Genomic DNA, 27,935 nt, shown 5'->3' with positions numbered 1-27,935 from the left:
AGACAGAGAGAAAGAGACATATACATAATGAGATATTTCGAGAAAGAGAGTGGCTGAGAGAGATCTAGAGAGACAGACAGAAAGAGAGACATACAGATAGAGAGATATCCAGAGAGAGCGAGACAGATAGAGACATAGAAAGATACACAGAAACACTAAAACATAGTGAGATATTCAGAGAGACAAATAGAGAAAGAAAAATGCTGAGAGAGAGACAGACCATTAAAAAATTTACTCTTTTCACAAAAACGACCAAAAAACACGTCACATTTTCCCCTGAATGGTTTTGATTTTTGTCCTTGGTTTATAGTAAGAACACATAGTAAGTTTTCTCACACACACAAACACACACACACATACACAGGCTCAGTGGTCAGACAGAGTCCACTTTGACCTGGTTGTTGTTGGTGATGGGCGGCGACGGTTTGCTCCGCAGTCTCTCCTGAGCATCGTTCGAGTTTTCTGGGAAGAGTGCAGTGGGCGTGCAGAGCGACCAGACGATGCGCTTGTATTCTCGCCGGAAGTTCTGGTTGAGCGCACCGTAGACGATAGCGTTGAGGCAGCTGTTGAAGTACGCCAGGAAGTAGCTGGCTACGAAGAGCCACTCGGGAACGGCGCGCTCGGGAGCTATGGCTACAGCCAGGCCGATGGCGTTGAGTGGCGCCCAGCACACGGCGAAAAGCACGAAGACGGCGAACATAGTCACGAAGTTGCGCACGTCTTGCGGCGTCACACCGGCCGGCCGGGTTTCGGGCCTTGCGCGTCTCCGTGCCCGGATCACCAGCACCCATATGCGAAGGTAGCAGTACGCCACCACCAGGATGGGCAGCAGGAAGTGAAAGGAGACGACGGCGAGCGTGTACGCAGCACTGGCAGACTGCGCGAAGGTGCAGGAGTAGACGCGCTCGTCGTAGCGGAGAGATCCCACGAACACGTTGGGCACCACAGCCAGAACGCTCAGCGCCCAGATGAGACCCACGTAGCACGCTGAGTTGCGCTCGCTAAACAGACGCTCATAGCGCAGGCTGTGGCAGATGTAGCAGTACCGGTTTACGGCGATGCCGGCGATGTTAAAGATGGAGCCCACTACGCTCACACCCATCAGGAAACCGCTGATCTGGCACTGCGCATCGCCCACACGCCAACCCTGGCCAAAGATGGCCACCAGCACCAAGGGGTACGGGTACAGAGCTACCACCAGGTCAGCAACAGCCAGACTCACCACAAAGATGTTACCTGAGAGAAAAAAAAGAGAGAGAGAGAGAGAGAGAGAGAGAGAGAGAGGGAGAGAGAGAGAGAGAGAAAATTAGTTAATGATTCCACTCACCGAGAGAGATCTTGATTCAGCTTCCTGTTTGGCTCGTTTCCTTTGACACCAATGCGATTTCAAAAGTACCAGAGCTTTAATCAGGAAGTTTGGGTCAGAATGTGCTGAGGTTCTCTGCTGGACTTCCTTCACAGCTCCTGGATCTGATCACTCCTGACAGCCGAGGTCTCCAGGGTCTCCAAGATGGCTCCTCACACCTACCAGTTCCTAAAACTGCCTACCTTCAAACAACACAAAGGGAATAGGGAGGAAGAGAAAGGAAATCTCCCCTGGCCTGTGCAGAGATGAGCTTTTGCTGATGTGTAGGCTGTCAATCAAACTTCACACAAGGTTTTTTTTTTTTGGTCCCTTTTTTTTTTCCATTTTAAGTTAAACTTTTGCTGGCTTTTTTCAGCAACTCTTCATTTCCTCAGGGACCGTCACAGGAAAGAAACAAGTTTTGGAATCTTGCAGCATTGTGAAATCTTTGTGCTTTTAATAAAGCTATCATATACTAGAGATAAATAAGATAAAAAGAGCCTGATGAGGATTGCGAAGCCAAACATGGCTTCCACTTAGCGTCTGCAGGTGGCACTGACATTTATCATCACCTCTTCAACTTTCAGCTTCATGTTCATCACTCAATCAGAAACTCTCTTTACCTCCACTACACTCTTACTGTACTCTTCCTTCAGAATCCCCCTACACCATTTCTCTTTCCATCCACACCATGATAGAACAGTTTAAACACCTCCAATGATCCTGGCCTTACTCTCTTTCCACTTGGTCTCCTGAACACACAACATATCTACCTTTCTCCTTTCTCCTCAATTCAAAATATAAATCTTTTATTTAAAAGTTGCGATCTGTAACATATATTAGAAACCAAAAATGGCTGGTTTCATGTTTCTCCATCCCAGAAATGAAAAACACTGAATCTTGTACAAAAGGAGGGACAAATTACTCAAGCGCTGTCACGCCAATGCCCGCTTGCATGCTGGGAATTGAGCTGGGATTAGACGTGACAGCTGCATGTCGCAGACATTCACTGTATGAGATGTGACATACGAACAGCCCTCATTACACTTCACTGTCTCGCCTGTGATCTCACGAGCTTCCTCGCCACGTGTCTGAGACTGAGATGAAGAGAATTTAATGTCCGTCTCACTGCATCAAAACAAAGGAAGTAAACACAAAGTAGATTGGTTCTAGAACTCCATCCAGAACATTACTGAATTGGAATCCAAATAGTCCATTTATTTTAGTTACAGTCCTGGACCTGGAAATACACAGTGCATGCCATAGAACTTCCTAGTCCTGTGTAGTACATTGTGAAACTTTCTGCAAATGTGACACCAGACTACATTCAGAATGAGAAAACTTTAGAAACTGGCTGATTTTAGAGTTGGAACATTCCAGAATCACAAAACATAGGAAACATTCCCAAAAAGAACATTTGACAATTCAAAATATTTAAAATTCAAAATATTTCACTTGCAGAGAGGTCCAGAACTTTCTAAGAACAATTTTCGAAAGGCAAATGACTCCAGAACAGGAAGTTCTAGAAAGCATTATGGACCTTTTAATTTAAGAATTAGAATATTCAAGAATATTTTGCTACTAAAATGTTGCTGCTTTACAACTCCTCAAATAGATTTTTCTCCTCAAACCTTTACAGGTAAAACCTTTTTTTTTTTTTGGAAAAGGTCCTGGTTCTGGAATCAATGCTCTGGTAAATGTTCTTAAAATCCATTTCTGGAGCCTTTTGTAAATAGGCGCAGTATGCTTTTCCGGATCACGCTGCAATCTTCTGGGTCAGTGGCCATCTTGGTGTTTTGATATTTAAGGACACTGTCCTCACACCTTTGCAGCCTTCTTCTTCCATTGTCTATTCCTGCCAGCTCCTTTTACCTACTACCCTGTTGCCAACCCTGCCTGTTTCGCTCTTTCTTCTTCCTGCCCTATATTGCTCTGTTTTGTTCTGAGTCCGATTTCTGTCTGCCCTGTATTTTGCCTGTGGAATACTATTAGTGGATAGTTTCTGACTTGATTCATCTCTGTTCTTTACATATGCCTGTGATTTCGCTTTTCTGCCTTGGTTGTTTCCTCCTGCTAAAGATTATAAACTTGATCTCCTGTCTATGTGCTGCAATTGGGTCCAATCTGCCACCCCTGACACTTCCAATATTTCATTTACAATGTTCCTCTGATGATTTTAGTCTTCTGACTTTACTAATGTTTCAGATACTAGGATCTTTTCAATTGAAACTGAAACTCTCAGGAATTCCTCATGGATTTTTATGGTCCTTGAATCTATATCCTGGATGGGTGGACTCAGGGGAAAGTTTTTGTACCTGGTACATCCTTCTCCACAGCAGGAAAGTAATCAGTTTGACCTTGTTGCGGACTTGCGTGTGGAAAAATTAGTTAAATCTAATTATTGATCTTTATTACTAACACTGTGTGATGACCTCATCAGCTCCAACATATTTCCAGTTTGATGTGATCCAAAAATTAGATTAAGTATAATCGGACACTGGTGTTGGAGTGGAAGATTATCTTTAATCATATACGATCTTTCCAAAACAACAGTGGAACAATTCCAGACTAAAAATTTGTGGTGGGTGTGTGAGTTGAAGCAATACATCTAGAATACATTCCCATTGTAGCCAGAAATTCGGGGGAGGGGAGGGGGTTCAAGTTGCCATGGAAATGTCAAGCTCTTAAGAAAAAGTCAATCCTTTCCCAAAGCCCACACAGATATGGACGGGATTAAAATAAAAGACAGAAAATGGCATTTCTGTCACAAAAGTGGATCTTTGAAGGTGGTTCCAGAGGGGCTTCAAAGTGACTAATCTTCATGTGTGTGTGTGTGTCTGTGTTCTCTGATAGAGCAGCACCCACTGGCCACCACACTGCTCCCCCTGTGCCAGTAGAAACTCCTCTCCTCTTGGTTCTCAGCAAGACAGAAATGACTTCCTGGAGATTCTGGCTCACAGAGCGAGGAAGTTAGCGAGATCTGGCAGACCACAGCAAGAACTTCCCCAAGTGGTGCAAGATGATGGTGTGGATGAGTTGAACCAAGATGATGCCGCCGAGACTCCTCCTCACACTAACACTTGTCTGCCTGATTCATTGTGATGATCTGTTTCTGCTCTGAGCTCTGCACTTCCTGCTGCTTCTGACAAAAGCCTACAGATATACGCCTCACATCCTCCCACTGCCTTCAGAGGATCATCCCACTCTACAGTTCTACCAATGAATGGCAGATGTGATTAAAATGGTTGTTTTGTGTAGCCAATGTTCGATCGATTTGCTGCTTTGTTCTAAAGACTGTACATTTAGCACAATTTAGTTATAGGAACTGCAACAAATAGGAGTGATGCTAGATTTAGTTTTATAGCAAATAGTACACACAGAGTGTTTATGACGTAGAGAAGCATTTCCATGTGTACAGAATATGTAAGCAGTGTGTAAGGACTGTGGATAGAGTGTGTGCAGAGTATGTGAAGAATGTATACAGAGTGTGTGAGTAGTATGTACAAAGTGTATACAGTGTGTGTAAGGTATGTATACAGAGTTTGGACAGTGTGTGATGATTGTGATTACTTTGTACAATCTGTGTGGGGAGGTTGTAGAATGTGTGTAAGGACTGTGTACAGAGTGTGTGTGAGGACTGGGCACAGAGTGTATACAGAGCAGAGTGTCTGTGAGGACTGTGTAGAGTGTGTGTACAGAGTGTGTACAGAGTGTGTACAGAGTGTGTACAGAGTGTGTACAGAGTGTGTACGGACTGTGTACGGACTGTGTGAGGACTGTGTACAGAGTGTGTGAGGACTGTGTACAGAGTGTGTGAGGACTGTGTACAGAGTGTGTGAGGACTGTGTAAGTGTTCAGTCCAGCATTCTTCCTCCAGTTTTTGTCATTGCCCCCCAGTGGTGGGAGTTTTCTCTGTTATTCAAGAGGGACAGAACAGAGTTAATGTTGTAAGTCCAGTGGATGTAATTACAGTGTATCTGCTTTCCCTGTGTGTGTGCATGAACCGCTTGGACCCCAGGGGGGTGTGGGAATGAACATGCTGTAGACTTATCATGCTGTGTGTCTGAGACTTGTCATGTCTGATCTCACAATCGCCAGGATCGTCTGGTCTGGATCTTTAAGATACTACAGTTGGTGTGGATTTTACATTATTTAATGAAGAAATACACATCATATCTGTTAAAACACACACACGCACACACACACACACACACACACACACACACACACACACACACACACACACACACACACATCGCTCACTGAGTAAAAGAAATAACAAATGAGAGAAGTCATACTCCTGTCCTCAGAGTTCCCTATCTTCCTGAATTTTTCTTACCATCTCTTTACATCATCTGTTTATCTGTGTTTTTCTTCCCTCTGCTTATTTACCTCTCTTTCTATCACTAATGCTATCACTTCTTGTCATCCTCTCTCCCCCCTCTATCTGTCTCTCTTTTTCTCTCTGATTCTTTCCTGTTGTCTCTGTCTATCTCTCTGTCTGTCTGTATCTTTCTTTCTCTTTCACTCTCTCTCTCTCTCTCTCTCTCTCTCTCTCTCTCTCTCTCTCTCTCTCTCTCTCTCTCTCTCTCTCTTTTTTTTTTTTTAAAGAAAAATATGTTTCTCTTCAGGTGGTCTCATTCCATGTGACATGTCTGTCTGTGTGCATCATTCAGCCTGTGCCTCCTGCTGCTAGCTAATACACTTACACACACACACACACACACACACACACACACACACACACACACCTGTAAAAAAAAGTCTGCCAATAGTGGTTTGCTGTCTGTTGGTCACGCAGCTCTGACCTAATAATAAAAAAAAAAGACACACACACACACACACACACACACTTTTAGGTTGTTGACTTTTATAGACATCTACAGGATATTGTGCACCATGTTTCATTGTAGGAGATTCTCCTGTCAGCAGAACCTTCCATTGGAGGAGATTCTGCAATCAGGACAATATCCTGAATCTCTACATTCCATTGGAGGAGACACTTCTGAAAGCAGAATTTTCCATTATAGGTGATTCTCCTGGTAGCAGAACATTCCAGTGGGAGCAGGTTCTCCTGACAGCAGAATGTTCTATTAAAGGAGATTTTCCTGGAAGCAGAACGTTCCATTGGAGGAGATTATCCTGGAAGCAGAACAATCCATTGGAGAAGATTCTCCTGTCAGCAGATCGTTCCACTGAAGGAGATTCTCATGACAGCAAACTGAGAGATACTTAGACAGCAGGAGATACTTATCAGAGCAGTATCAGGAGATACTTATCAGAGCAGAACATTCCAGTGGAAAAGATCCTCCTGAGAGCAGAAGATTCTACTGAAAGATATTCTCATGACAGCAAACTGTTCCATTGGAGGAACGTCATCTAAACCCTGTAAAGCTGTAGGTGTAAGAAGATCTCCACCTTCTCAAAGATCAAGTGTCCTCCTCTGCCTTAACTAAATGCCAGCTACACCACTCCACGTGCCAGTCCGTGGCTTTAAGGGACCTCATAGTGGATGTGCAACCAGTAAATTCGAAAACCAGAAAACCATTTCCGCTTCTCTTTTCCGCTTTTCTGAGCGATATTGAGGGTGTTTTTTTGCCGGTAGTGATTTCACCTTACACTGGAACAGGAAAAGTAAAAAAAAAAAAAGCCATAAAGTTTTACACTTCACTCTTTTATTACTTTGCAGATTAATGGTTTCTTTGTTGCATGGGAACATTTACTGCTTTATCGAGCGAGATTTAGAGCTCAGAACGACGAGAGAGAAAGATGTATGGAGAGAAAGAGAGATGAAGACTGGGATAGAAACAGTGTGTTCCTGCAAGTGTTTATTTATTGAAGATTTCCATGTAAGAAAAATAATGAGATAAAGGTATTAAAGATAGAGGGAGACAGGATGATAGAGAGATGGAGAGGGGAAAAAGGGAAAGGAAGAGAACGAATGATGGAGGGATAGAAAGATGAAGGGGGAAAATGGAAAAGTAAGAGAATGTGAGAGGCAATGATGGAACGATGTGGATATAAAGTGTGGGGCCTGAAAGAGAGGGAGTAGTAAAGGGAATAAGAGAGGGAAAGATAGACAGATAGTAGTAGGAGAGAAAAAGGAAATGGAAGATGAGATGTAGAGATGGACAGATAAATATTGGGGAGTGTATGAAGAAATGAAAGAGAGAAAGCTTAATGGAGGGATAAATGAAGAGATAAATAGAGTGAGGAAAGATGAGTGAGGAGTAAGAAAAAGGAAAGCTTGAGAGTTAGTGAAGAGAACGAGGAACGGAAATGAACAAAAGCGGGAATGATGAAGAGATAAAGAGAGGAGAGAGAGAGAGAAACAACAGGATAAAGAAGTTAAGGATAAAGAAATAATGGGTGAGATACAGATACTAAGAAAAATAACCCACACCAGAGGAAATGATAGAAGGATGGTGAGATAAATGATGAGAGAGATAGAATAAAAGGGAATGATGGACAGATATTGACAAACGATTACATTTTTACCTCAAAAAGTGTAGGCTAGCAGCCCATGATAAGTGTAACCTCCAAAGTATTGTTTAACCAAACCAAAGCCTTTTGTTCACAGTTCTGAGGTAAATGCTGATATTCCTGACATGTTGATCTCATTTCCATCATCACTGCTCTGTTCCAATGTGTTTTTTTTGTTTGTTTGTTTGTTTTTGTACAGTTGATTTACAGTTTGCTAAGTCACTTGTCAGCTTTAGCTAGCTCGTCCTTCAGGGAATTTTTTTTAACTTTTGTACGTCGCTCTGGATAAGGGCGTCTGCTAAATGCCGCAAATGTAAATGTTTTACAATTACATCATTTGGTAGATGTCTTTATTCAGTACGACTTAATTTTTAATCTCCTTTACACAACTGAGCAAGTATGGAGTTAGGGGCCTTGCTCAGGGGCCCATGAGTGGCAGATTGGTGTGGCTGGGATTTGAAATCATGGTAATGTTTGAGGAAACCAGAGTGAGTAGTGAAGTGAGTAAAATGAGAAAAGAAAAATAGAGGCAGGTTTGAAGGAGAAAGTCAGTCATAAAAAACAAAACAAAATAAGCAACAGCTTGTAAAAGAGAGAGAGGCGGCATTTATATCATTCTTAAGACTCCTGTCTTCTGTGGGTTTTTTTTTTACATAGACATGAGACAGAGCCGGATGAGCGAGAGATGGGCGAATAGATAGAAAGGAACATTTATAACATTTATCAAAGACTCTTTATTTCTTTTAAAAACGTTGCTTGTGGAAGGAACAGAGATGGGCTTTGTTGCTTTTCAACAGAGAGCATGATAGATAGATAGATAGATAGATAGATAGATAGATAGATAGATAGATAGATAGATAGATAGATAGATAGATAGATAGATAGATAGATAGATAGATAGATAGATAGATAGATAGATAGATAGATAGATGAGGTGTTTGAGAAGTCTGTATAGCATGTGAAGTCCCACGTTTATTTAGTACCACATTTACATCTATAGTTCCCTTTTAGCAACTCGAGCTGTGTCGAAACACTTTGGGAATGCCTTCACGTTGTCCATGCTCAGAATCATGTGTGAAATCCGACCAATTGGCAAGTCGTGACATTATGGGCGGGCGATGTCGCGTAAATCAGGAAGCTACAAAAGCGACATTAGCTTCTGTTTGTTAAGGTAAGAGATTTGTGTGTGAATCTGTACAACCATGGCTAAGGAGTGCAGCTATGGGGAGATGCCCATGGTCGAAGAGACGCTAGCTGGCTATATCTCCCCAGGTGTTGCATCGCTAAAGGCTCCGGTATTGCCTACTAGGCCATTGAAAGCCACTTTGTCATTAGTAGGTAAGGCTTACACGGCAGTAGGCCAGGCTGCGGATTGCCTCCACACTAAAAGTGTGTTGCAGGCATACCAAGCTGACCTGCTGCGGGAGTTGGACGAGGGATTCAGCTCTGGGGCTGATGATATTTTGGGGGTTACGTTGCGCTGCTGCCTTAACCCTTAGGGCCACCAAGGACAAGTCGCGGGCCGTAGGTCGGTCAATGTCAGCCTTAGTAACCACAGAAAGGCATTTTTGGCTCAACCTGTCGGAGAGTCCTGACAGGGAAGGGCGTTTCTGCTGAATCCCCCGATAGCTACTTTTGGCCTTTTCGGCGACGCAGTTGACGCGGTCGTAGATACGTTTCGGGAGTCAGCAAAGCAGTCAGTGGCTTTTAAGCAATACTTCTCTCGCCGCTCTCTTGGGGCTGCTCGGCTTGAGACCATCCTCCATACCCGAGCCCTCTCCACGAGGAGGTCGTATGCCTCTAGATGGCAGCTGTTTTCCAGGTGGTGAAAGCACCACCAGTTAGACCCAGTCAACTGCCCGGTTGGTTCAGTTCTGGAGTGCTTGCAGGAAGGAGGCTGAGGCCTGGCATATGACCCAGAGTGCCTGTGTGGGATTTGGCCATCTTGTTGGCGGCTCTATCTGAGCCCACCTTCAAGCCTTTGGCCGAGGTGGCCCTTAGGTACCTGTCGGTAAAGACCGCCTTTCCTTTGGCAATATTCTCCCTTAAGAGGATTGGGGACCTACAGGCTCTGTCTGGGTCCCCGTCTTTCCTGGAGTATACCCCTGGCATGGCCAGTGCCTTTCTCTACCCTAAAACTGGGTATGTACCTAAGGTGCCTACGGCTCCCTCATGACCTGTCATTTTGCAGGCATTCTGCCCTCTCCTTTCCTAGCTCCAGACCAGGAAAAGCAAAATCGACTGGATACGTATCTCCACAGGACGAGTCCGTGGTCAGACACACTAGGTGGTCAGTATGGCGTGATTGGACACTCATTCCCAAAACATTTCGATGCAGCTCGAGTTCCTGAAAGGGAACGTCTCTAGGTTATGTGCATCCCTGCAGCGCTTACCTTTTTTTTTCTTTAGTAGCTAATGTCGCTACCATTTTGTAGTTTCCTGGTTTACGCGAGTTCGCCCGCCAATGATGTCATGACTTGCCTATTGGCCAGATTTAACACATGATTCAGAGCATGGACAATGCTGGGCGTTCCCAAAGCGTCTCGTTCCCTCAGGAAACTAGGGTTATATATGTAACCTAGAGATGTTTCCACCTGTTATTAACACTATATTTATAAACAATACAAGTGAACATAGTAGCGGTTGCAACAACAGGAAAGACACCAAAAACACGGATTATGTCTGATTGATGTGTGCGTTTGTGTGTGTGTTTGTGTGAATCCTACAGAGCATTCTACAGGGGATAAATACATGATTTGACTTGACAGCAGAGAATATGTCCTGTGTAGTGCAATTCAGGCAATAAATTCTTTACAGGATGTTGTTCTCTTTTAGAGGAAACACAAAGAGAAATATGCAGCATCTTTACTATTAAAATTCTAATAAACATTTGAGCATGGATGCAGTATTTGAAGGCTGTGTGAGGAATTCAGTACTCTGTCAAAATGTTATATATTATATTATTATATTATATTATATTATATTACATTATATATTATATTATATTATATTATATTATATTATATTACATTATATATTATATTATATTATATTATATTATATTATATTATATTATATTATATGAACGCCACTGAATGATATAAAGCAGGTCAGCATTAAACATTTAGCTGTTTCATTGTGGGAGGGCGAAAAGGAGTGAAAATGATATTATTCTCTTTTGCAGCGTCCGACCCCCAGCATTTAAGCAGATTACAGCTGAGCCCATCTGCTTTATGGCAGAAGACAAAAATAAAGAGACAAAAATTACAGTGTTCCACATTGAAACAGATCAGAGGCGAGATGTCCGGTCATAGATTTTTAAGCCTTCTGAATGGCTGACACATGGGTTTTTGCATGTTTTTTGTTTACACTCAATTATGATGGAGGCATCTATATGTAGTTACAAAATCAACTTCTATAGTTCCAGAAACAACATCAACATCTTTAGTTACAGCAACAACCTACAGTTACACCATTAACTTCTACAGTAAAACAAGTTCTATAGTTACACCATTAACTTTTATAGTAACTTCTTTTATCAAACAGTTATAGCAATAATTTCAATATAAGCACAATCAGCTTCTATAGTAATTACAACTTCTAGACCTAAAGCAACAACATCTATAGTAATTACATTGTTACACCGTTAACATCTGTAGTTACAGTTATCAGTTTCAATAATTATAGCAAAAACATCTATATTTCCATTATCAAACAAAACAAAAAAATGTAACATTTTCAGAAAAAGGGGACAATAAACCAATACAATCCACAGTGTGCAATGTTTACTTCTTTACCTACAAAAGTAATATAGTGAACGGATATTTTGTGTAAATATCTACTTTGGACCACATCTAATTCTCCAGTGATGTCACACAGATGTGTTGATGTGGCTTACTAGCAGTATGGGACTTTCTGCCATGTATAAACATAAACTCATCGTCAAACCTCTATAGAAGAAGCCATCTTGGATCAATCAGCCCCCTTTTACAGCCTATGATGTAAGACTGAAATGTAGAGAATAGAATAGCAAAGTCCACTAAAGGCGGTAGAGCATTTTCACATTTAGCTCCTAAACTCTGGAATAGTCTTCCTGACAGTGTTCGGGGTTCAGATACACTCTCCCAGTTTAAGTGCAGATTAAAAACATATCTTTTTAGCAAAGCCTACACATAACACACATCACACACATCACATCATAACCTTGTGCTCCAGAACATCTGATCACATGCACATTATCAACTTGTGCTGTTAATATCATGAACAGCAGCTACGCTAATTCCTCTCCACTGCTTCTCTTTCTCTCCCCATCCCGAGGCATCCTGAGGTTTGGCCAGCTCCAGTCACGTCCCACCTCGTGAAGATTATGGACCTATGGATGATCATGGAGAAGTAGATGCCGAGTGTTTAAAGGCCCTGGCATGGAGAAGCTGATGCTGGATCTATGATGATCACAAATTGTTCTGTATTGTTGAAAGATATATGACCAAACTTTTGATGTCACCCATATGAGGATGGGTTCCCCTTTGAGTCTGGTTCCTCTCAAGGTTTCTTCCTCATATCATCTAAGGGAGTTTTTCCTTGCCACTGTCGCCACGGCTTGCTCATCAGGGACAAACGCACACCATTCACCTTCACTGTTGTTTTCTGTAAAGCTGCTTTGAGACAATGTCTGTTGTGAAAAGCGCTATACAAATAAACTTGACTTGACTTGACTAGAGGAAAGCTTTTATGTACGGGATAAAACACTCAGGAGTAAGCAGTTAAAAGAAAGTCCTTCTTTTGACCTTCAGCGTCTAAACTCGTTCATGGTACAGTAACCCACACTATTATTCTTTCTGCCTAACTTAATAAATCACAGATTGGGGAGTTTTATATGAGAGCCATATATTTGATTGCCGTGTAAAAATTCCCTTTTTACTTGTAATCGTAAACATCAAAGGACAAATTGGTAAAGATTTTATGAGTTAATGATTACATTTATTGACAGGTACAATGGTGTCAAATGGACCCTTACCATCCAGGGCAAATTGGGGACGATTATAAGACTGCAGTTTGTTTGATTGACAAGTGCAATAGTCCAGTATCAGTTAATGAACATCCAAATACAGCACCAAAGAGAAGAGCAGGTATGTTACCAAATCAACCTGGAAGTGTAATGGTGAGTAATTGATCTACTTTTCCATGTAATTATTTGTTGTCACGATCCATGTCACGTCCTTTTTCGTAAACTAGAAAATTACAACAAAGAAAAAAAAAGCATGCTAACAACAAACAAACTAGCTATGCTCTGATGTCTCAGAGTGGATAGGTACTGTTTGTAAACTGTATGACAGTGTACATTAGAAAGACGAAACAAACCAGAAACATGTTGACTATCTGTTGCCAGATCCAACGAAATCCTTTTTTAATATCTCATAATTTGACAAACATAAATGGATAGATAGATTCTTTATTGTCATTGCATAGCATACAATGAAGGTTTCAGTCATTATGGTGAATAAATAAAAATACAAAAAAATTTTATTATTATTATTTTTTTTTTTACTTACTTACAATAATTACTTCAAATTCGTATTGAATGTGCTGCTATTTTAGGTACTTCTTCTTCTTCTTTCGGCTGCTCCCATTAGCGGATCATCCGTCTCCATACCACCCTGTCCTCTACATCTGCCTCTTTTACACCAACTACCTGCATGTCTTCCCTCACCACATCCATGAACCTCCTCCTTGGCCTTCCTCTTTTCCTCCTACCTGGTGGCTCCATCCTCAGCAATTCTTCTACCAATATCATTCATGTCCCTTCTCTGCACATGTCCAAACCATCTCAATCTCGCCTCCCTCACCTTGTCACCAAAACATCCTACATGTGCTGTCCCTCTAATAAAATCATTTTTAATTATATCCATCATCGTCACTCCCAACGAAAACCTTAACATCTTCAGCTCTGCTACCTCCAGCTCCACCTCCTGTCTTTAACTCAATGCCACTGTCTCTAATCCATACAACATCGCAGGTCTCACCACAGTCCTATAAACTTTCCCTTTCATTTTTTGCAGATACCCTACTATCACAAATCACTCCTGTCACCCTTCTCCACCCACTCCACCCTGCCTGCACTCTTTTCTTCACTTCTCTAACACATTCTCCATTACTTTGCACTGTTGACCCCAGGTACCTGAACTCCTCCACCTTCTCCAGCTCTTCTCCCTGCAACCGCACCACTCCACTGCCTTTTCTCTCATTCACACAAATGTATTCTGTCTTACTCCTACTGAGTTTCATTCCCCTTCTCTCCAGCGCATACCTCCACCTCTCCAGGCTCTTCTCAACCTGCTCCCTACTCTCCCCACAAATCACAATATCATCCGCAAACATCATAGTCCAGGGAGACTCCTGTCTGACCTCGTCCGTCAACCTGTCCATCACCACTGCAAACAGGAAAGGGCTCAGGGCCGATCCTTGATGCAGTCCAACCTTCACCCTGAACCAGTCTGTCGTACCTACTGCACACTTCACTGCCGTCACACTGTCCTCATACATGTCCTGCACCACCCTCACATACTTCTGACACACCTGACTTCCTCATACAATACCACAACTCCTCTCTCGGCACCCTGTCGTACGCCTTCACTAAATCCACAAATACACAATGCAATTCCTTCTGTCCTTCTCTATACTTCTCCATCAACATTCTCAAAGCAAATAAGGCATCTGTGGTGCTCTTCCTCGGCATGAAACCATACTGTTGCTCACAGATGGTCACCTTTTCTCTTAGCCTGGCTTCCACTACTCTTTCCCATAACTTTATGGTGTGACTGATCAATTTAATTCCCCTGTAGTTACTGCAAGACTGCACATTTCCTTTATGCTTAAAGATCGGTACCAGCACACTTCTTCTCCATTCCTCAGGCATCTTCTCACCTTCCAAAATCCTGTTAAACAATCTGGTCAAAAACTCCACTGCCATCTCTCCTAAACATCTCCACGCTTCTACCGGTATGTCATCTGGTCCAACCGACTTTCCACTCTTCATCCTCTTAATCGCTGCTCTCACTTCCTCCTTACTAATCCTACCCACTTCCTGCTTCGCCAACTCCACATCATCCAACCTTCTCTCTCTCTGATTTTCCTCATTCATCAGCTGCTCAAAATACTCCCTCCACCTTCTCAACACACTCTCCTTACTTGTCAACACATTTCCCTCTCCATCCTTTACTGCTCTAACTTGCAGTACATCCTTCCCAGCTCGGTCCCTCTGTCTGGCCAATCGGTATAAATCCTTTTCTCCTTCCTTATTGTCCAACCTCTCATACAGCTCCTCATACGCCTTTTCCTTGGCTTTCGCCACATCCCTCTTAACCTGCTGCCGCATCTCCTTGTACTCCTGCCTACTTGTCTTATCACTCTGTCTACCCCACTTCTGTTTTCCCAACCTCTTTCTCCTTATGCTCTCCTGCACTTCCTCACTCCACCACCACGTCTCCTTGTCTTGCTTTCTATTTCCAGATGTCACACCAAGTACTTTTCTAGCTGCCTCCCTCATCATTCCAGCAGTAGTTGCCCAATCATCCAACACCTCCTTAACACCACTGAGCCTCTGTCTGACCTCTTCCCTGAACCTCAAACTACACTTTTCCTTCTTCAGTTTACACCATCTTATTCTTCTTTCAGTCCTCACTCTCCTCCTCTTCTTCTTCGCCTCCAAAACCATCCTACAGATCACCATCCGATGCTGTCTAGCTACACTGTCCTCTGTCAACACCCTACAGTCTCCAATCTCCTTCAGGTTGCATCTCCTGCATAGCACATAGTCCACCTGTGTGCACTTTCCTCCACTCTTATACGTCACCCTATGATCCTCCTTCTTCTTAAAATAAGTGTTCACCACTGCCATTTCCATCCTTTTAGCAAAATCTACCACCATCTGCCCTTCCACATTCCTCTCCTTAAAACCATACCTACCCATCACCTCCTCATCACCTCTGTTCCCTTCACCTACATGCCCATTAAAGTCTACCCCAATCACCAATCGTTCTTTCCTAGGTACTCCAGAATCTTTCCTTCTCCTCCATCTCACAGCCGACTTGTGGAGCATAGGCACTGATGACATTTATCATCATCCCTTCAACTTCCACCTTCACGATCATCACCCTATCAGAAACTCTTCACCTCCACTACACTCTTACTGTACTCTTCCTTCAGAATCACCCATACACCATTTCTCTTTCCATTCACACCATGATAAAATCCACCTCCAATGTTCCTGGCCTTACTCCCTTTCCACTTGGTCTCCTGAACACACAGCATATCTACCTTTCTCCTCTCCATCATATCAGCTACCTCTCTCCCTTTACCCGTCATAGTACCAACATTTAAAGTACCAACCCGAACCTCCACTTTCCTGCACTGCTCCTTTCCCTGCCGTCTCTATAGACGTCTTCCTCCTCTACTTTTCCTCCTTCGGCCAACAGTAGCCCAATTTCCACCGGTACCCTGTCGGCTAACGATACCTGTGGCGGTCGTTGTTAACCCGGGCCTCAACCGATCCGGTATGAAATTCTCATTTGTGATCCACATATTTGATTTGGCACATATTTTACGCTGGATGCCCTTCCTAACGCAACCCTCCCCATTTACCCGGGCTTGGGACCGGCACTAAGAGTGCACTGGCTTGTGCATCCATAATGGCTGGGTTTGCTATTTGAGGTACATTTGTGTTAATTTCATTTAACTTCAATTAGCTAGTTATACTACATAGACGCTAATCCTTTATACCACAAAAACAGCTAATATATACTCCTAAACATCTATGGAATTGATCACTGCTACTTGGATAAACATGGATAACATGAAAATCAAGAAAGATTCTAAAGTTTGTGGCCAGAAAAATCTGAAGTCTCTGTAGGCTGAACATAGCCAGAAATTGAACTACATACTTCTGCACTTGAGCTGCTTTTGGAATGTAATCGGACATGTAAATAGCGTGTTGACGCTGCCTAAACTGCCTGCCAGCAGGTGAGCAAAAGCAAACAATGCGTTCAGAGAGAACGTACCTGACCACAGCAGGGGGGTGCAAATACACGGCCTAAAATCTAAACATGTCAGAGGAAAATGTGGCGTGTAGACTGGGTTATTACACAATTCACTTGTGGAGTCCATTAGGACCGGAAATGTTCTTTCAGGTTTACAAAAAAGGAACTGAATGCATAAAGGAAATCAGGACAAAAAGCATGCAAATGCGATTGAGTAGCGATGCGGGAGGCAGGAGCTCTTCGTTCTGGCACACATTCTGGGACGCAAAAACAGAAAGACGTGAAAAAATGATAAACTTCATTTAATTACTGACCTGATTCACAAACTGTCATGATTCATTAAGCAGCCTGGTTGAATCAGATACAGGCCAAACACAGAAGACTGATCTGCTGATGGTTTAGGAAGTGCCTGGACGGAGTTTCAGAATTCCAGATAATAATCAAGGTGAAAAGGTTTTGAAGGTATTTTCTGGAAACCCATCAGACAATCCCACTGAAATGCCATTAAGACCCATTGAGCTGCCATATTAACACCTATTTAAAAGATACAGTCCACCATCCTGCTCCATTACAGGGTTCTGATGGTTCCTAATGGTTCTGTTGTTTTGGTTAGTCATAATTTTTCCTTTTTTTCTATTCAGCACTTATTTGGGGGTGAAAAAATGATCTCTGATTAGATGCTTCATGTATTTCTTCCAATAAGTTTGATGTCACTGAGTTTTTGAATTCTACTGGAAAACCATTAGAAGCATGTAGAACTAGTCAGGATGAATATCTTGAATTCCTTTGGAGAAGCATTGAAAAATCTGACGTGTTGATCTCTGAAACTGAAATGAATCTGAACCATCTCAGGAAGCCACCAGGAACCCACAGAAACATTTTTATTTCAAATTCCAAACACAATTCGTCCCAGTGATTTAAGATCTACGGTGTGACTGGTTCTAGATACTTCTAAAGGACATCTTGCACAATTTAAACTAAATATTGCCAACCGTACTTAAAAATCATTAAAGCCACGTGCATATATTTTTTTTAGTAGCAAATACAAAACAGTAAACTACATTACATTACACTGAGGAACCATAAAAAGTTAAGAGTCCAATGCATTAAAAGGGTGTAAAACTGTAAATAAAGCCATGTTTGATTGATCCCATTGGACAAGCCTGTGTCCTGTTTTACAAGAAACATCAGATATCAATAATAAATCAAGAAAAAAAAACGCAAAATATTTCGAATTCTGCCAGAAAACCATCAAACACGTCTGAAGCCGAAGGCTGTAAATCCCACTGGGAAATCCCTTCAAACACTTCAGGTCAGCTTTGAAAACGGGAGGACATTTTACACATTTTATTCAATAAGAACCTTATATGCTTATATGAACTAATAGAAACATGCTCCGTCCCAATGTCATGATGTGAACTACATTGTGAGTGAAAGACGTTTGATGACCTCGTTGTCCCACTTTCGTATTCTGCCGGAAAGCCTTTTAAATACGCCTAGGAGTTAAAGCTCAATACATGTGAATCCCACTGGGAGTGCATCAAAGATGTCTGGAATTAGTCACAGGTCAGCAGATAAATCATTAGGACACAGTAGATTGTAATACGAACGCCAAAAAAAACAGAGGAAATGAAATGACTGAACATTTCAGGAGCTGAGGTTTCTATAATATAAACAATCATAAGAATCAAAGAATTCCAAAGAATAAATCTTTATTTGAAATACAATTGGTATGGTTCTGGCACAATATAGTGTATAATACGGAGTATTATATAATAAATGAGTATTCTGATGTATTAAGCTGTACATGTTCAGTCCTGCATGTTTAATAGGATTTGTGTGCTGGAATTAATGTCAAATGCACCTTTATTTAACAGTGAAGTTTGCAGCTTGATTGACATGTTAGATCACCTTGTTTCAGCTCATGGATTCTACCTCATTAAATGCACACTTACAAATATCAAGGCTGTGTGTTGGATATTAAAAAATGAATCCATACTAGAACTAAATGCAAAATGAAAGGTAGTCGTATTTTTCTCATTTTTTCCAATATGTCGTTAACCTTATTTTTGTTACTTTATTACAATTATAAGAAAGATTAAGCTCTATTTTGATCCATTCGGTCAGTTTTGCTCTGCAAACATCAGTGACAGCTTTAACCCTTTAATGCTGGAAAGTGACCATGGAATAAGGTGTTAATCCACGGCTAAGTGTGAGGCCTTACACCATTATAATGCTCACTGCTTCACCTCGGGCCGTTCTTCACCTCCACATCGTCCACTAACATCCTGTAACACCTCACACCGAGCCCTGGATTATCACCATGGATAATTTCTGTGTTTGAAAGTGCATTTAGAGGAGGAACGCTGACGCCTGATCTGTCCCAAAGAGCAGACATCATTCATGTGTGGAAAAGGTCAAGCAGCTAGCGCTATGGCTCAGCACGACGTGGTCCACCGCCTAGTTGAACCTAGAGTACAATTGTCATGTGCTGTTAGACTGTGACATCCACAGTGCTGTTGTGGTGAGGGATTTAAAAAACGTGTCATGTTCCTGTCAGACTGTCTAGCCGGGGTAACGGTACACAACACCAGCATTGCTAACAACTCGCTGCTCAAGCTCTCTTGCTAGCAGCATTGCTAACAAGTCAAGGCACAAAAACTAGAAGGTACAAGCATGTTTTTCTGTATCAGAGAAGAACAGAAAATCTCAAAAATGCCCACTTGTTGATCCACTTCTTCCACACACTACATGGACAAAAGTTTGTCCACACCTGAGCATAAGATTGGTATGTGCTTCTTTTTTAACATTCCATTCCATATTCAGTCCTAATTTTCTCTTATAATAAGCTCCACTCGTCTGGGAAGATGTTCCACTAGATTTTGTGGAGATTTGTGCTCATTTAGGGAATTTGTTAGTAAAGTCTGATGTAGTCTGAAAGTGCTGATGTAGGTGAGGTGAGGAGGCTTCTGGGGTGCAGTCATAGGAAATAATTTATTCCAAATGTGTTCAATAGGGTCAGAGCTCTATAGCAGGGGATCTTCCACTCCAACCCATGTAGAGCATATCTTCATGGAGCTAGGTTTGTGCACTGAGATATTGTAATGCTGGAACAGGTTTGGATCTCCTAAGGTATATCAAGGTTCTTATCAAAGTAAGGGAAAATCCCATGCTACCACATCCAAAGACGTCCAATACAATTGTCTGCCTGCAAATTTATGGGACCACCTATTTGTGAAAACGTTGGCCTTATAGTGTATGGTCATGCCTATATGATTCACTTCTGGATGGAGCTCTTTTCAATCTGAAACCACTTTCTGCCAAACAGCCTAAAGATCCATGAGGTTCCTGTGGAGACTTAAACTCAAGAACCATAAGGAGGAATTTGGACTTTAATTCATATAATCTGTTTGTACCAATGGCTTTGGGCTGCTGTTGCTATGAACAGATTTGCATTTAAGTCTCCATCAGTAAACAGTTAATAATTTCAACAATGATGGAACTGTAATGTATGGACATTCGTTGTCACTTATGAGGATGGTTTGCCTTTTTGATTCTGGTTCTTCTCAATGTTTCTTCCTCTTGAAGTCTCAGGGAGCTTTTTCTTGCTAAAGTCACTTCTTCTTCTTCTTTCGGTTTCTCTCATAAGTGGTCGCCACAGCAGATCATCCTTCTCCATACCCCCCTGTCCTGTACATCTGCCTCTTTCACCCCAACCACCTGCATGTCTTCTCTCACCACATCCATAAACCTTCTTGCCAAGGTCACTCATTAGGGATAAACTTGTAGAGACTGATTTATAAATGAAAAATGTATAGTCATCGTTGATTTTTCTCTGTAAAATTGCTTTAGGAAAATGTTAAAAGCAGCGCTAAACAATTAAAGTTAATTAAATAGGAATTTGATCTTGTATGCATGGAAAAATACCTCACAAGATGCCGAGCGGATGGAAAGAATCAAAATCCTGCATTTCTACAGATGTTTTTTTGGACTAATTTGTATTTTCTGACAGGATTTTTGTTTCAAATGTTTACAATATCCACGGCTAATGGTGATGGCTAAGCCATACTGACAAGATTTTCTGTGTGAAAACATCTGGATTCTCACTTTGAAACATATACAGGATGCACTCTTAAAAATACTGTATGACATAATAGTTATTAGCATTGTAACTGACGCTAAGAGATGATCCGATTTTTGTGAAACATGCCCATGGCCCATACGTAAATTAGGAGCACGGTGTTCCTGCGTTTCGCTCTGTAAACACACACCTGTTTACTATGACACACATGCTGCTGTGTAGAAATGAAAAGTTTTTTCTTTCACAGATGGTCAGAGTGCGTGTGTCCATAAAGCGCTAATCCAGAGTGACACCGATTAAACAAGCAGTTAGCATGAAAAAACGCATTAGCAATTACTTACGTAGCCTATTCTGAGCACACCACATCATTATCACTGTTTCTTTTTCTTGAGGAAGCTTGCAGTTATTATTTTTAGCGACTGGTAGAAGAGAAGAAAATGGAATAAAGAGTGGAACGTATAAATGATATTCATATAGTCAGATTGTCTTGGGATTTCTGACTGAAAGTAATCAATGTGATTGCAAATAAACAGCTAATATCCGCTGTTAGCATGAATTTCGGCACGAGATTTTTCTCCCCGTCTCCGAAAATAAAATATGAAAGGAATATGAGGAGTGAAGAGTTCCTGAGTCACGTGTGCAGACGTTAGTGTGCAACATTCTATATATTCTAGACAGTTATGGATTTCTGGTAGAACTACAGCAGGAACTTCCAAATGCTGATGTTCTCATTCCCAACACTTCTTCAGTCACACGCCTGGTCCTGTGATCACATCGCTCATAACAGTGCCCTCAAGACAGTTCTCCTCCAGCACACACGGAGCCCGACAGTCCAATACCCAAAAAAACACACCACACACACACGCACACACACACACACACACACACACACACACACACACACACACACACACACACACACACACACACACAACACAGGCTTATTATTATCAGAATGCACATAAACTGAATGAAAGAAATTGAAGAAAGAGTTTTGTACACACATTTACACACACACACACACACACACACACAGCCACATAGACACATGCTCACATAATATGCACACAAACTTACATACTGTACACACACATGCACACACTCTCTCATGCACATACATGCATTCACAATATTTACACAAGTTTCTGCCTTTTCAAAACTGTCCTCTACAGACGGAGTGCGCATGCTCGGATTGACTTTACTTTTCTGCGCCGCATTCTTCTTATATTTAGAAGGCAATCGGGATGTTTGGATTTCAGGTGATAAATTAAACCTGACTTGGAGAAACTCTTTGCAGACACACCCCCTCTTGAAATTTCAGCATTGCATGTTTTGCAAATCGCTCTCCTCACACCGCAAACATGTTGCTCTTATCCAGATAACCGTGTGCTGCTGCGCTTTTATTGCGTCATTACAATTGTGTTTCTGCCGTGTTGTTTCGGTGATTTAGGTATTTCGGCCGAAAATTTTCCGGTGGCCAAATTTTCGGTGCATCCCTGTAATTTATGATTGGCCTCACGCGGGCCGGACAGGGACGTACAAAGGGCCGGATGTGGCCCGCGGGCCGTAGTTTGCCCAGGTCTGCCCTAGATCTTGCAGCTAAATCAGCCTAAAAAGTAGATGTTAGTGGAACTTGAAACCCTCTCAGGTTTCAGATATCTCTTCGTGAGCCATGGTTTGGATGATTGTGATGAGGTTAATAAATGGCAGCTGAAGGATCCAAGCTGGAAAAAGTGGGATGATGTGTTTCTATTAGAAAAACAAAACAAAGAAAGCCGTCTGGGGCTTCTGAGGTCCAGGAAATCTGAGCGAGCCGCAAAACTGGGTTGAAATTATTAGATATGTCGTGTTTCACCATTATGAAATCAGACTAAAGTTCTTGCAAACATCATTCGTGTCTCATGCTCACACGTACTCACTCGATTTATTACTCACTATAATTTGAAGGAAAATATTGAATTTGATTGTTTTAGCACCATAAAGATTCAAGACTCGACTTTTATCCTTGTCAGATGTTACTGGTTGTCCCTCAAAGAGATGTGATCCAGAGGAAGTGGAAGCTCAGTGGTTAAGACTTTGGACTTCTGATTGGAAGGTCGTGAGTTTAAATCCCAGGACCACCAAGCAGCAAATCCTGGACCCTTGAGCATCTGAGCAGTAAAATTGCTTAGTTGTATATCTGCCAAATACCATCATTATACATGTAAATCTGATGTTTCTTCCACTTGTGACCCTTCATTCTGAACATGGTCATGAGTTTCTCAGGAAAAACAGACAGGAAGTAAAACATGAAGATGGTATGCATAAGAAAAGAAAAAGGAGTAAAAAAAGAAAGAAAAGTAAGAAACGCGTTTGCCAGGACAACGTCTTAATTGACGCGGGTGCGCGCATCAATTATATGCAGGATTGCGCGCGCGCGAACAGAGAGGGGGGCAGAGAGAGAGAGAGAGAGAGAGAGAGAGAGAGAGAGAGAGAGAGAGAGAGCGCGAGTGTGTACAGTGTTTTAGATTGGGTCAGGCTTTAATGTCCACTCCGAGCTCATTTCCTGGTGAATATTAAAAGTGAAGAAAATGTGGATATGATGGTATCTGACCAGCAAACCCTGCATCATGATCCACATGGACATGACCATTCCATAATGGAGTACATAATGTCATAATAGCAGATTCACAAGAAGGAGAAAAAGAAATTGTGTTTTGGTGATGCTGATAGAGCAATGGAGAGATGGACTGATGGAACAATGGAGAGGTGGAATGATGGAGAAATGAAGTGATGAAAAGAGTGATGGACTGATGGAATGAAGGACCAATGAAGAGGTGGAGTGATGGAGTGATTGAGTTAACTTCTACACTGTTTTTAATGAAGTAACAAACCTGAAAGTTGTGAAGGGTTCCTCATATGACGATCTATTAGAAGTCTAGATGAACCCCTTAAATCTTATGTCTTTTTTTTATTTCAGATGCCTCTGCTCCAGATGTGAGGTGTGCATGCAGTACAGTGGCATGAATGGTGGTAACAGTCAGCATGCCATGTCTGGATTGCGCGCGCGCGCGTCACTCACCGGCGTTCCGAAGTTTTTTGTTTCGGTAGACGGAGAAGATCACCAACAAGTTGCCCAGGACATCCACCACCACGGTGAAGATGAGGAAGCAGCCGAGGGTTGTGGCGACCCAGGGCGCGCGTTGGAGCGCGCTCTCTCCAGCGGTGGAGATGTTCACCCGACTGGCGTTCAGAAGCATCGCGAGCCGCTGGGAAGCTGCAATCCCTCACTCCAACATCTGGATCCGCTGTGCGTCCATCCCCTCTCAGTGCCTGCTCTCAGCCGCGGGGTGAGGAGTGAGTGTCCTCCGGTGCGCGTCTTTCCATCGCGCGCGCGCGTGTGTGTGTGTGTGTGTGTGTGTGTGTGAATATTATGTACTCCACCGTGCCCGCGCAAAAAACTTTCAGTGACTCCGGCCGGTGCGCGAGGTTGCCAGATCCTCTCTTCCTTCCCTCCCTGTTTGACTTCTCCTTCTTCAGGAGAAAAAAAAACATCTAAATGTGACTCTCAAAGCGGGAACACCGCTTTGAGGGGCGGGGCTTATTTTTACAAACGGCCTGTGTGCGCCAATCACATTGGAAGTGTGTATCGACCTAAGAGCATTGTGGAAGTCCAAAGACACACACACACACACACACACACACCTACAATTTAGTATCACATCCACTCACTGGTATGTGTTTAATTAGTTGGAGAAAACCAGTGGACCCAGAGGAAACCCACTCTGACATGGGGAAGGGGTGGGGTATAATTGTGCACCTTATTATTTTTCAGTTCTACTGTACTTTATATGTCATTTTTCTTAAATTCACTGCATTGCAACACCTTCTCGGCCAGTAAGACCTTCTCTGCTAGCCCAAGCCCTATCAGAATTTATACTAATTATTATTTCTATATCCGAATAATCATTATAAGCTGTTTTTTTCATTTCACAACAACTGACACGTGAGAAGAAACTGATTTGGTCGCAGAAGCGCTTACAGGGACTTTTACAGGATGGACAAAGCTGAACATCATGAGGAAAAAACTCGACAAAAACTATTTTTTCTTTATTTTATTTTCTATTTTTGCGTTTTCTTTCCTATAGAATTTGCAGAAAAACACACAATTTGCCTTCATTTCAAATTCCCAAGAAAACAGAATTTCTATGAAAAAATGTAAAAGAAAAAACCGAGGGTGATGTTCTGAGGTGAATATTGATGCTTCTGCTGGAGATGATGTATGTGGAGGTGCAGTTGTGGCTCCAGTGAAAGGAGACGTGTTTAATTGTGTTTATTGGGTTTCTTGCTTTAGTAATGACTTCATTCTCACTGTATGAGATCCTGTGTGTGATGCAGCGCTCTGTTCTACTGCACTTCTCTATTATACTGATGTCTAAAGCCGTGGCATCATAATGATGGTAATAAGATGAGGGTTGGTTCAGGCAGGACACCACTGAAGGTCCTGGGGTGAAATGGACGGCTTGACGGGCTTTGTAAAAGCTACCACATCCTCAAAGGCTTCTAACTGACCGTCTAAAACAGTCCATCTTTTTATTATTGTTGGTATTGTTATTATTGGGGAGTGGTGGCTCCAGCGGTTAAGGTGCTGGGTTACCGATCGGAAGGTCGGGGGTTCAAGCCCCAGGATCGCCAAGCTGCCACTCTTGGGCCCTTGAGCAAGGCCCTTAACCCTCTATACTCCAGGGGACCCTTACGAGAAAAAAAAACCAAGGACCGTGACGTCGAAGCGACGTGGGGCCGCCTTCCCGTGGGCTCACCACCTGCAGGAGGGACCGTAAGGGACCGGTGCTGAGAGGATTGGGCAGCAGTCGAAGGCGGGGGCCTTGACAGCCTGATCCCTGGACACGGAGAAGTGTCTGGGGAATCTGCTTAGACTGCTGCCCCCGTGACCCGAATTACAGATAAGCGGGAGAAGATGAATGAATGAATGAATAATAACACTAATAATAATAATAATTTCTGTCAGTTTCATTTTCGGCCAACTTTTATAGGCTGTTCGGCTTTTCTTTTAATGTGTAAGTGGCGACATCTGTTGGGCTCGAAGGGACACTACACCTACATTCAAGCATTTCAACAAGTGAATGTTTTGGAATATTTTAATTGAATTAAATTTCAAATAAAATGGATATTTTGGGAGAGTTTTAGCAACTAAATCAGAAATGCAAGGCTTGAAAAAAGTTTTTCGCATTCTGTATTATTGTTTGAGTAATTGTTTTCACTAAACCTGGAAAAATAAAAAAATAAGTTTATTTTAATGTTGTATTATTATTTTTGACCTTTTAAAAAATTCCACTCACTATTGCATTAATGGAACATTTTTCTGTATAATAAATTTTTTCAAATAAACTCTTTTTAAATATGTTAAAATGTTTTATTTATATGCATGAACATGTATTAAATATATTTACAAAATGAATTGAGAATTTATTTAATTATTCTACTAATCAAAAGAGCCATGCGAGTTCTACCTTTTTAATATTTCTATAGATTTACTGTTTTATTTGATTCAGCATTTTTATTTATTTATATATGAGGAAATTATTTAAATAAACACTACAAATTCTAACAGTATTTCATATAATAATAATAATAATAATAATAATAATAATAATAATAATAATAATAATAATAATAATACAGGCAGAAAGACTCTTGAGTCAGAGTAATGCCAACGTATGCACAATATTAGCAAATGATTCCCTCTGTAAATAATGCGCACCCCTGTCTATTACACTCGTGTGTGTTTGGTGAACATCTCATCCCAGATTTATTTCCTTTTTACTGCTATTAAATTTCACTCTTCCGGGTGGCTTTCCAATAGATTTTGGGTCATGGCTGTGGGGATTAGTGTTTGCGGATGATATTGTGATTTGTGGTGAGAGTAGTGAGCAGGTGGAGAAGAGCCTGGAGAGGTGGAGGTACACTCTGGAGAGAAGGTGAGTCAGTAGGAGTAAGACAGAGTACATGTGTGTGAATGAGAGGGAGGGCAGTGGAGGGGAGCGGTTAAAGGGAGAAGAGGTGGAGAAGGTGGAGGAGTTCAGGTACCTGGGGTCAACAGTGCAAAGTAATGGAGAGTGTGTTAGAGAAGTGAAGAAAAGAGTGCAGGCAGGGTGGAGTGGGTGGAGAAGAGTGATAGCAGGAGTGATTTGTGATAGAAGAGTATCTGTGAGAGTGAAAGGGAAAGTTTATAGGACTTTGGTGAGACCTGAGATGTTGTATGGTTTAGAGACAGTGGCATTAAATAAAAGACAGGAGGTGGAGCTGGAGGTGGCAGAGCTGAAGATGTTGAGATGTTCGTTGGGAGTGACGACAATGGACAGGATTAGAAATGGGTTTGTTAGAGGGACAGCGCATGTAGGACGTTTTGGAGACAAGGTGAGGGAGGTGAGATTGAGATGGTTTGGACATGTGCAGAGGAGGGACATGGGGTATATCAGTAGGAGAATGCTGAGGATGGAGCCACCAGGAAGAAGGAAAAGAGAAAGACCAAGGAGGAGGTTTATGGATGTGGTGAGGGAAGACATGCAGGTAGTTGGTGTGAAAGAGGCAGATGTAGAGGACAGGAGGGTATGGAGACGGATGATCCGCTGTGGCGCCCCCTAATGGGAGCAGCCGAAAGAAGAAGATTTACACCGCTAGCGCTATGGATTCGGGATATTTTTTATTTAAATTTTTTTTCATTTCTTTTCATTTCACTGCAAGATGTAACCTGGATATGACCGTGTTTGTGACAAATATAAAAATAAATAAATCTTGAATCCATAGTGCTAGTGTTAGCCACTAGCAACTTCCTGGTTAGCGGCTAGTGCTATTGATTCTCTAGCATTTTAGCAATTTAGCAAAACAAATTTTGTTTCCGGTAGGGAGTGAGTATCCACAGTGACACTGCGCTAACTCTAGTTTCGTTTTATACCCCTTGTGTATGTTTTCGAGTTTAAAAATCCTAAGA

The 27,935-nt window shown here is 42.0% G+C and overlaps 1 protein-coding gene across 2 annotated transcripts; it reads right to left on the bottom strand.

Moving 5' to 3' along the window:
- Positions 1 to 261: 261 nt before the first annotated feature.
- Positions 262 to 24,504, bottom strand: mtnr1aa (melatonin receptor 1A a). 2 transcript variants are annotated; one of them, XM_083532988.1, is made up of 2 exons: positions 24,006 to 24,504; positions 262 to 1,236 (listed from the first exon to the last, which is right to left on the bottom strand). In XM_083532988.1, exons 1-2 carry the CDS (start codon positions 24,181 to 24,183, stop codon positions 374 to 376), a joined length of 1,041 nt encoding a protein of 346 aa, XP_083389114.1. In that variant the 5' UTR covers positions 24,184 to 24,504; the 3' UTR covers positions 262 to 373. The 2 variants fall into 2 exon arrangements, with proteins under 2 accessions (XP_083389114.1, XP_083389115.1); XM_083532989.1 differs by having other exon boundaries at positions 23,818 to 24,131.
- Positions 24,505 to 27,935: the final 3,431 nt, after the last annotated feature.

Source organism: Silurus aristotelis, assembly GCF_946808225.1.
Source record: "Silurus aristotelis genome assembly, chromosome: 27".
NCBI lineage: Eukaryota > Metazoa > Chordata > Actinopteri > Siluriformes > Siluridae > Silurus > Silurus aristotelis.
This window is presented reverse-complemented; position numbering and strand designations above follow the sequence as displayed.

Coding starts and splice junctions, on each gene's coding strand:
- mtnr1aa (XM_083532988.1), bottom strand. CDS start 24,183: ATGCTTCTGAACGCCAGTCGGGTGAACATCTCCACCGCTGGAGAGAGC. Junction 1,237..24,005: donor CAAAAAACTTCGGAACGCCG/GTGAGTGACGCG, acceptor TTTTTCTCTCAG/GTAACATCTTTGTGGTGAGT.